This window comes from Choloepus didactylus, chromosome 4, assembly GCF_015220235.1.
Source record: "Choloepus didactylus isolate mChoDid1 chromosome 4, mChoDid1.pri, whole genome shotgun sequence".
In the NCBI taxonomy this organism is placed as follows: domain Eukaryota; kingdom Metazoa; phylum Chordata; class Mammalia; order Pilosa; family Megalonychidae; genus Choloepus; species Choloepus didactylus.
The window spans coordinates 174,868,660-174,879,112 of record NC_051310.1 but is presented as its reverse complement, the minus strand read 5'-3'; the positions used below and the strand labels follow the sequence as shown (position 1 = coordinate 174,879,112).

The following is a 10,453-nucleotide window of genomic DNA, read 5'->3' as shown; positions in this document are numbered from 1 at the left end:
TTCTGAAAGGGAATTGGGCTGTATTTGAAATCTCTAAAAAGGCCTGGTAATTTGCTAAGAAGTCCCAGAGGACTCTGACTTTTCAGATTCATACTATGTACTTGTTTAACAGGGAGCACTAATCACCCTTTAATTACAAGGTATATAAACTATTTGCAAAAAGGGCACAGAAACTTATCTTCATAATCTGACATGAGGACAAAATCGAGGAGCTAAGACTGGATTCACTGTTTCAAACACATATTTGCATTTGCTTGGAGAGAGGCAAAAAAAGTTGGAAAGATGAATCTCCTAAGCCATGTTAAGGACTTGTCATCCTTCATTCATACTTGAGTGCCTGTTACTGCAGGGCCTTATTCTAGTACTTGAAATGGGGGGAAAAAAACTCAAAATTCTCTCAGGTTTTGCATTCATTGATTTCAAATATAGTGCCTTATAGCTCTAGAATTTCCATTTGGTCTTTTAAAAATAGTTTTCCATTCTCTGTTAAAAATTCTCAGTCTTATCTTTGTTCTTCAAATGTATTAAGCATGGTTATCTCTAAAACCCATCTCTCTTAACACCATTATTTGGATCTCCTGTGGCTGTCTTGTTTAATCCAATGAATTCTATCTTCACCCTCATTGACCTATTGGCACATAGACAATAAACACAAGTTCAACTATATAATATAGTTCTAAATGTTATGAAAGAAAATAAATCAGGGAAAAGGAATATTGAAGGAATAATGGTTGTTAGAAATTTAAATGGGTAGTCAAAATAGCAATAGGAAGCCAAGAGTTGTAGGCACTTAAGTGTTTTCTTTTTTTTGTTTTGAATAGATCATGCTAGGTGAGACAAAGAAAAGCATTTAAGCTAAAAGACATTCTCAAGGTTTATTTTTACCAAGTTGCAGTTGCCACAGAAATAGGTAACATAGTTTCTGGGCTAACTGCTTTAATGGTATTATCTCAAGAAAGGAAATCGGTTTAAGACTTACTTTTATTCAGTCTGATTTCAAGAATTTTTACAAATCCATGTTAAGGTCACATAGCTACCAAAGTGTTCTAGAGACAGTAAAAGGGCCCTAGATTTGAGGAACAGCTTATTGAAGATCAGTCTTCTAAATCTGCTGCTGTCCAAACCTTGGGATCTGTGTAACTAGGTACTTCTTTGACTGCCCTTTAGATATCTTTGTTTGCTAATTATTAATGGAACTGCAAACTGCTTTCAGTCCTTAAGTCACTAGTGCTACCCTCCTTTAAACTCCTAAATTTTCCATAAATACAAAGAACTGGGAAAACCCAAAAAACTAAAATCTGAATTTTAAAAGTTGACTCTTCAAAGTTAAAAATTCCTGCGACTTAATATTAGTAAAATTAGTCATTAGAATTCTTTCTATATACATTAGAGCACAACTCAATATTCATCTCAAGTCCTTGTCTCCTTTTTTTCCATACATTCCAATTCTATCACCAATAATCAAGTTTAAAAGCCATAACTAATCTTTCCATAATCATGAAAATGGTTTTTCAATTCCAAGCAGAAATGAGTGAACAAAACTTAATTTATATGCAAAATCTTACTGTATACTATTATTTTAGATTAATTAAATAAGGATTTTTGTTTAACTAGGTTAATTTTATGGTTATCCCTTTTATCAGTGTTTATCAATCTTTTCCCCATCATGGCACACAGGAAAATAACATTTATAATGCATGCTGGTGTAAACTGGAGAATATTAAAAGCCTTAGATGAAGCTACCCTTGGTGGAAAATAGGTCCAGAGATGCAGGTGGCTCTACACAGCATGAAAGCTCTGCTTATTTACTACTCAATAATTACTCCAGGAAAGGACTGTTTTGACTTTTTGAACACATTCACTTACACTTGTACAAGTGAATTGTATAGACATAAAAATGAACCGGAAATACTTATTGACATTTTCACTGTAAATGTTGACTTGTCAGGGGAAGGCATAAATAGGTCACACCTAAAACTAGAATAAATGTCAAATTATGAACTGAAAGACGGTCATTTGCTATTTAAACAGTCTCATATATACAGCATCCAAAAGTTAATACAAGCACTAGTCTTAAGCAGTCACACAAGTCTAAGCCACATTTATTTGCACATATATAGCAATGGGCAACAGATAACTTCAAGTTCATACAAATTTATAAAACAACAAAGTTAATAATCACTTGGTACACTTGTGTGTTATGTTGCTTACATATTCAAGTCTAGGTGAACTTCCCTCAGTTTGTAAACTTCCATACAATACTTCCTTAAACAAAATTCTTGAAAACATATATTGGGCATGTTCCAGTTAGAACCAACACAAAAGTTAAGACAAGACCACAAACTCAAAAACCAAGTTCAGAAGAAATTTTTCTACCTCCCTCCACTAGAAAGTGATTATTTTTGTTAAAAGACATATAAGCTGTATCACACAACCATGGAGTCAAAAGAATGATGTTCCCATAATCAGGAAGAAAATGCTAACCAAACCATATTGTTTTACCTGCTGAACCTTAATATATGGTTTAAACATGAGAAATGGGAAAATGCTTAAATTTAAATAACATGGGATATGAGAAAATGGAAAATGATTTTTAAAGTAAAGAAGAGAACAATTTATATTGTCCCTCAAAGCTGCAAAGATCCAACAACGCAAAATATCTGAGGCAAAAAAGTGTGGTAACCTTCAAAAAACATTCAAATCATGTTCAGTATCTAATGATAAAAGTTGAAAATGATACCGAGGATATTTATTATACAAGTGTCAACAAGGACATCTCAAAAATAATGAAAGAAATGCACATTTATTTCTACAAAAGCAATTTATCATACAGAATTAGAAGGGAACAGACTTATTTACCTATTAAAATATACAGATTCTTACTGACGAGAATAGGATATTTAAAAAAGATGACAAGGGATGTTAATCTTTTTTTATTATTATTATTTTTACATATTTGGAACCTCACATAATTTTGATAAATAACTCTTACAAAATTATGCAAAAAGTACAAGAATGTCTGGTAAACAAACAGTCTGTATTTTCCAAAAAGAATTTTTACAACATGCAATTCTTAAGGCAGCATAGCATCCTCCTTACAAGGAAAGGTAATCCTTTTACTCATCAAGAAATCTTCTGCTGCAAAGAATGGGCTAAGAAAGCCTGGCTTCTTCCATTAACGCCTTTTGTCTTTCCTGTCTGATTTTCGGTCTCTTTCACTTCTTGAAGATCTTTTGCCTGATCGACTACTCTCTGATATAGACCTCTTTCTGTCAGACCGTGAATTCTTATCCTTTGATCCTTTTGTATCTCTACTACTACCACCTTTTGAAGATTTGTGACTTCTTTCTAGTCCTGAAGTATCCCTTCGCTTCCGATCCACACTCCTTCTGTGCTTTCTATCTCTATTATGTCCCCGGCCCCTACTTCGACTTCTACTCTCACTACTACTAGTGGTGCTGCTACTGCTATCTCTGCTGCTGCTGCCACTTGTACTGGAGCTGCTACTGGAACTACTTCGACTACTACTACTGCCACTGCTGGAACTGCTTCCACTGCTGCTACTAGTTGAGCTACTACTAGAGCTACTACTGCTACTGCTTCGACTTCTACTCTTGCTAGTTTTATTTCTAGCTCGACCTCTGCTTCTGCTCCTAGTTTTGGTTTTGCTCTTGCTTTCTGGATGTACTGTCAAGACTGGCTCTACTGGCATCTCAGTGAGTTTTACAGATTCTACTGGTAACTCCTTCCTCTCAGGAAGTAAATGCCCTTGCTCCTGAGTAACCTGAGGTGGTGGCTGTAAAACAGCTAATGGCAAAGTCTCAGGCTGAGAGAGAGACTGGGGCTGGAGTACTGGTTGGGACAGAGATTGAGACTGAGATTGGGGCTGAGACTGGGTTTGGGAATGGGGCTGAGGTTGAAGTTGAGGTTGAGCCATAGGCTCTGGCTGGGGATCAGATGCTTTTTCTTCTTTTTCCTCGGGCTCCTTTTCTATTTCTAGAGCACTACAATTCTCTTTCCCAGGAGAAAGAGATTTACATTCTTTATCTGGCTCAACTTCAAATTCCATCTCTGGCTCCATTTCTTTGCTAGTTTCATGTTCTGAAGGTTCCATACTTTCAACTTGATTAGTTGCCATTACCTCCTGCTCAGCAATTACGTTTTTGACATTCTCAAACATCTCTAGCACATCCATAACCTCCTCAGGCTGACTATCCCGCTGCTTCTCACTTTCCCTTACCTCAGTTTCTTCCCCCATCTTAACATCCATTTCCTGTTTTTGCTCCTCCTCCTCCTGTTCTTTCTCTGCATCACTATGAACTATACCTACTTCCTTTTCCTCTTCCTCTCCTGCTTCCTCTATTTCTACATCATTGTGCTGATTACCTGTCTCCTCCAACTCTTCCTCTCGCTGAGCCACCTTACCCTCTTCTTGTTCCGCCTTCTGTTCTTCATTACGCACCACCTGATGCTCTTTTTCCTTCATTGATTGTCTTCTAGGCCTAGCCTCCATTTTATTTATTTGTTCTGCAAATTCAATGCGTCTACCTTCAAATAAAGCTAAGAACAAGAAAATTGGAATCACAAGTTTACATCTGGTCACAAAGTGTCATTAAGCTTCACCTAAACGTCTTTTTGTAAAGAGATGACAAAAAACTGATTATAACAAATTAATTACAGAAAACGACAAAAGTGAAAGATCTACTGGAAACTATACACCGAGAAACTAATAGCAGACAAAACTATACATTGTCTAACTGATGGAAGAACAGGACAACCTTTTGCTATTCAACTTTACACTAGATGAAAAAAACAAAACTTTTTAACAACCAATTTTATCCTATCACATATCGTGCATTAATTTTCTGATCCCAAGGAGGATGATCACCATCTTAGCAGTATCTACCCTTCCATGTGTGCTCCCTTTATGTACTGTATCTGTTCACTTTTCTCCCCCTTGCTTCATAAGCATTTACAGGATATGATTTACTAAGAATATCAAACAAAAAAGAAGTCATCTTACTCAAATGCTTAAGAAATACATATGCACCACCTACAAAACATAAGTTTCAGGTTAAACTCCATTATTAAACAAATATACTTGTATCCCAAACTTATTAGCATCTTAGAATATTAAAAAAAGAAAGACAACTCCACCACAGTCACAAATACATTAAAAAATAAATGTGTGTGATGTACATTATCCTATCCACTAGGACAATTTCAAGTAACCTCTTCATGTACACTTACCATTCATTTTTCTCTGTGACTCTTCTATTAGTTTTTGGGTAGCTGGACACATCCTTCCAGGAATGTAGAACAAATGGGGCTTTGTCTTAGTTCTTATATATTTAATTATCTTGGCATTATGCTCATTCCATTCTTCTTGCTGAAGAAAAGGTAAAAGGTCAGTGCTTCTGTAAACACAAAGGATTATCAATCTTAAACACAAAAGCTTATTAATCTCATAATTCCGAAACACTACTCACCAGCTGTGCAAGCTCAACCTTCTGTTCCAAAAGCCGCAGTTCTGTCTGTTTAGCACGCCTCTCTTCAAACAGTTCTCTTCTCTCATTTTCAACCTGCTTTCTCTCTTCTTCTGCCTGTACTTCAAGTTTTTGTTCAATTTCCTGGCGCCTCTTTTGCTAAAAATAAGTAACCCTCTTTAATATTTATGCTTGATAGTAAAATATAACCAAGGCATAGCTGCTTTCAGTTCAATTATAACAAAAAAGCTTTCTGCACATCCTGATTACGTGAAAAATCACAATTTTACTAAGCAAATTTATGTGCATGTTTCACACTTTCAATTCAGGATACCAACTAATTCAAACTTAGCATTAGAAGCTGTTGCAATTTGTTTCAGGAAATGGGGTTTAAGGTTTTTCCATGTATATATCAAAATTTCAAGGCCATTAGCCATAACAATAGTTCTATGCCAATATAACATTTAAGTTTCTTTTATAAAATTAACCTAAAAAAAAAAAAGACAGGCAATCTTCAGTTATTCTTTCCAAGTCAAAGAATTTGACAGACTTTATCAACAAAGTCCTGATAACTAACAAACTAGTCATATGTTCTCTCCATTACTTCAGAAAATAACCAACTTTATATATCGACATTATATTCTCCATCACTGAAACAAAAATTTTATTTATCACTTTTAAAATTTCCTCTAGTTGAATTATCTCCCTTTCCAGTATAGTTATCCCCCCAAAACAACTGGGGGGGAGGGTCAACTTAACAGGCATAATTTTGTAGCTTCAAAGAAAAAGAAACTTGTAGAAAGATGATGCAGTTCAAGGGTGGAGGACAGAGAACGTTTATGTTTTTGCTTCTAGAGTACTAAACAAGTATTATCTTTGAGTGTGTAAATAACTTTTTAAAAATTACAATCCCTGAACTAGTTGCAAGAATCATGGGATTCTAATTCCCTGTTTGAGAGAAAGCACTCAAGAAATAAAGGGACTTGTCCAAGAGTCCAAGGTCATACAGTAAGGTTGTTAAAGAGCTCATACATGGAACCTGGGTTTTCGTGAGTCACAGAGCAGGGTTCTTCATACAACAAAGAGATTTGACTCATTACTTCACAGAATCTCAAAAAAAATCAGTTAATGTAGTAACTTCAGGAAGTTTTTAAAGTTTGTCCTTGGCTCCATTTCAGGCTGGCAATGAAGTCTTTAAAAGAGTTTGTAAGTTTTTAAAAAACATGTAACTGACTACTTTGACAACTCAAGCAACAGGCAGGCAAAACAAAGCATAAATACCCTCTCAGTAGCAACAGTGGATTCTTGCTTAAACTTCTGAAGGGTGCCCATCAACAAGCCAAATATTCGTCGATTTCTTGAAAAAGAAAGAAACAGAATTCAATTTAAATAGGATCTGCTTCACTTAAAATTGTCATTCTACAAAAGAAAGATATTACAGGCATTTGAACAACCCCTTAATTTTTCTTAAAATTGCATGGCTATCATAATTTGACAGAAATTTTTTCCTTCAGAAGAGTACTAAAGATACCTCTGCTTTCCCTTTTCATCCATATTTTGATCCTGGATAAGATCTCTACGTGTACGCTCTTTGGAGGTAGCTACGACTGAAGACTGCAACGCTGGCTGTGGGAGAAAAGAAAATCTCAATAATTTACTAGCATATGGGTGGTGCTCTATTAAATGTAGTAATAAGTTCTTTCAATCTCAATACCTTTTTAACATCATCGTCCTCTGCGTCGCTTTCTTGGCGTGATTCTCTCCTCGTCCGACGCTCCCCGCCCAGCCTGTCATAGAAAAAATAATTTCAATGACCACTGTGGAATGTGATTTACGTGCATACTGAGGGCAAATACCCCCTTTCTCTAGGACTCATTTTCAAAAGCCTCATTCTATCAGTCTCCATCTCAATTTACTCTTTCCTCTGGCAGTAAAAGGAAAAAATGTGTCACCAATGCTCAAACCAAACTTCAATCTCCTATAATATCTAAATATTTCTCAAGCTGGTTACTTTTTGTAGTACAGGACAGAAAAAGGACTACAAACTGACATTTTTTTCCCTAATCTCATTTATTCTCATGACTTTTAGTGTTATCACTGAAGGACTGAGCTTTGAGGGATACTGTCTGTCTCAGTTCAGTCAAAGCCAAGCAGACTCAAGGGAAGTATCAACTCTAATACAACTCAATTTGACACTGGTTAAGTATCTATATTTGTTTACTAATTTAGAAAATAAAGAGCATAGGATTCTTTCAGACATCTTTCCAACATACCTACTGACTGCCCCTTCAAGGTCTCTCTGTTTAGCTGGGGGTCCTCCTCCACTATCTGAGAATCCACGCCTGCAAATGAAAATGTCCAAGACAAAGCACTTAAAATTGTTATTATTATTTAGCAAAAGAATTCAGTTGAATTAAAAAGAAAACTCTTTCCATTAAAGCATACTTTAAATGGGCATTCACTTCAAAATGCTTCTATAGCATTTTTAAATAACAATAAGTATATACAAAATAGGCTGTAATCTTCAAACATCAGAAAAGTATGCAAGTTAATTTAGTTTTTAGAAGATCTGCAACATTGGTTGCAGTTTACATAATATGGCTATACAGTAAAATTGAACATTGCATTCATTTAAAATTAGACACTTGGTTGAACATCATGTTTTTGAAACTAAAATAAATATGCTGAAGTTAAAAAAAAGAGGTAAGTGTATAGTCAATGATAAATGCTTCAACCTGAAGTTCTGTTTGCAGGCAAATGAGTTTCAGAACAGCTAGATTTAATCAGAAAATTACAGCTAATCATAAGTTTAAACAAAACGTTTCTAACATTGCCTCTATCACAAATTTTGTTTAAACCAGTAAATGTTAACTTCGTATAAAAATGCCGGAAGTTTTAACACGTGGGTAAGTTGTAAGGAAATCTTACCTCAGCAACAGACTACCACGTCCTCTACCTCCACCAGGACCAGAAAGGGCTAGCAATCTGGCTTGGATGGGCCTATAAGAGATTTACAAATCAATACAAAAATCATATGCAGACCCATCTAATGGAACCAAATACTATCATAGTATTTCTCATAAAGTAAAAATAATTGGTGCAGCTCTAAAAGATGGTTTCAAGTTCACGTGTTTGGAACAGGGCAGAAAGTACTGTTTTAGGTGAACTTCTGTTTTCCCAGGACCAATACCACATCATTTATTTTTACCTCGATGCCACCACACTTTAAACATGCCTGGATCTGGTCCTATTTCTGCTCGCCCCGAGGAGCTGCCCGTGGGCAAGAACCTAAGGACGTGGAGACGGAACCGCGCTCCGGGAGTCTTCATGCCAGGCCCCGCAGGGTGGCCGCCGATAGGGGAAGGGGGCTTTGTGCTGCCGTCCCGAGCCTGCGGGGACGAGGGCGGGAATCCGCAGTCCCGGTATTACCACAGGCGGGAAAGTCATCCCGGCATACCCAGGGCTGTCTCCTTCCTCACGTACCTGAGCCCACGACCCTACGGCGGGGGCCTGGTAATTCCCCACCTCACCAAAGACGGAGTTCTACCGCCGCCCGGGGGGTAGGCCTCTGGTTCCAGCTTTCTCAGGGATGGTCGCCCTCCCCACCCCCACTGTACACGGCTTGGTGGCTCCCTCAGAACCGGCAGTGCTCGTCCGGCCCTCACCTCACGTCATTCGGATCCCGCCCGGTGAGCTTGCGAATATTCTCATCCACGTTCTTTAGGCTTTCCTTGGCCTTTTCTAGCTGCTCCTGCAAAGTTCTCACTGCGACCGCCATCTTCTCCCTGCAGCTGGCTTCGAGACTGGTCTATAGGCCGCGCCTGGCTATGTCGCGCCGCGCCGCGAGACACGTAAAGAGCGACAGCTGTATTCAGCCAATGGCTATAAGCGTTGTTTTTCGGCCTCAACCACTCAGCGTCCGGAAGAGGGGAGAAGCTGCCGGCCTTTGTGACTCTGGGCCAATGCAAAGCCTGCGAGACGATCGTCTCTCCCCAGTTAGCTGGGGGTGCGTGGATCCTCTTTTAGCGCAGAGCCGAGGCGGGTTTGAGAGCGCTGCGTCCTCGGGGACGTAGGCTCAAAAACCTTGTATTTTGGCAAAGAGTGCAGAGTTTTCCAGCTGTTTTAAGCTGTGCTGTTGACATCGTTTTAACCACTTAATCAGATCAGTGTGGGGAAGAGACGAGTCTATTTTCCCTTCCTTCCCTCCACCCAAATATTCGATTAGAGAGAGGGCGTGGCCATTCTGTTGGTGCGCATGCTCAGAGAGAGGGTGGCGGGCGCGTGCCTCCCTTGATTAGGTTAAACTAAAGTGAGCAGAGGGAAGCAAGGAAGCGAGAAATAGGAAACGTCATTAATCATAGTAACTAACAATAATTATGGGCTGGCCTGGCTTTTGACTCTGTGTGAAATGCTTTACATGCCTTATTCCTTACAAACGAAAAGCTTTAGTAAAATGCCGGTTATTACTGATAGGAAAGTATGAAACGAGATGATGTAACTGACCAGTCACGTCAGCCGAGAATCACGGCCCGATGGACTTAAGCGCCCACCCTTGTTCTAGTGCTCGTTGGTTTAAGACCGGCTCTGAGGAAACAGCCCTATTGACAGGGGTATTCTGATTCTGCTTTACCTCCACGGCCAACCAGGCGATCGTCTCTCTTCCCCGTTAGCTGGGGGTGCCCGGATCCTCTTTTTAGCGCAAAGCCGGGGCGGTTTTGATTAAGACATATCTCCAGGAATTTTTTGTATCCCAGAAAACATTTCTCCACAGAAAGAATATTATGAATAATCGCTGGATTCTCCTTTCAGCCCGGCATCCTCTCCGATCAACGCATTAGCGCACAAAGTGTATTCAACTGAAGCTACCATAATGTTTCATTATCTCACAAACTTTCAGTTTTCAAAGCACTTTAATTCATCTAACCACCCTTTCAAGGTCCTATTGTGTTTTAATATTAAGCCAGGCT

At 38.4% G+C, this 10,453-nt stretch overlaps 1 protein-coding gene across 1 annotated transcript; it reads right to left on the bottom strand.

Annotated features, from left to right (window-relative positions):
* Nucleotides 1–2,073: 2,073 nt before the first annotated feature.
* On the bottom strand, nt 2,074–9,673 carry PNN (pinin, desmosome associated protein). Its single transcript, XM_037834884.1, has 9 exons — nt 9,152–9,673; nt 8,415–8,486; nt 7,760–7,828; nt 7,201–7,273; nt 7,018–7,112; nt 6,768–6,843; nt 5,490–5,645; nt 5,251–5,389; nt 2,074–4,560 (listed from the first exon to the last, which is right to left on the bottom strand). The coding sequence occupies exons 1-9, from the start codon at nt 9,262–9,264 to the stop codon at nt 3,176–3,178; spliced, it is 2,178 nt and encodes a 725-aa protein (XP_037690812.1). The 5' UTR covers nt 9,265–9,673; the 3' UTR covers nt 2,074–3,175.
* Nucleotides 9,674–10,453: the final 780 nt, after the last annotated feature.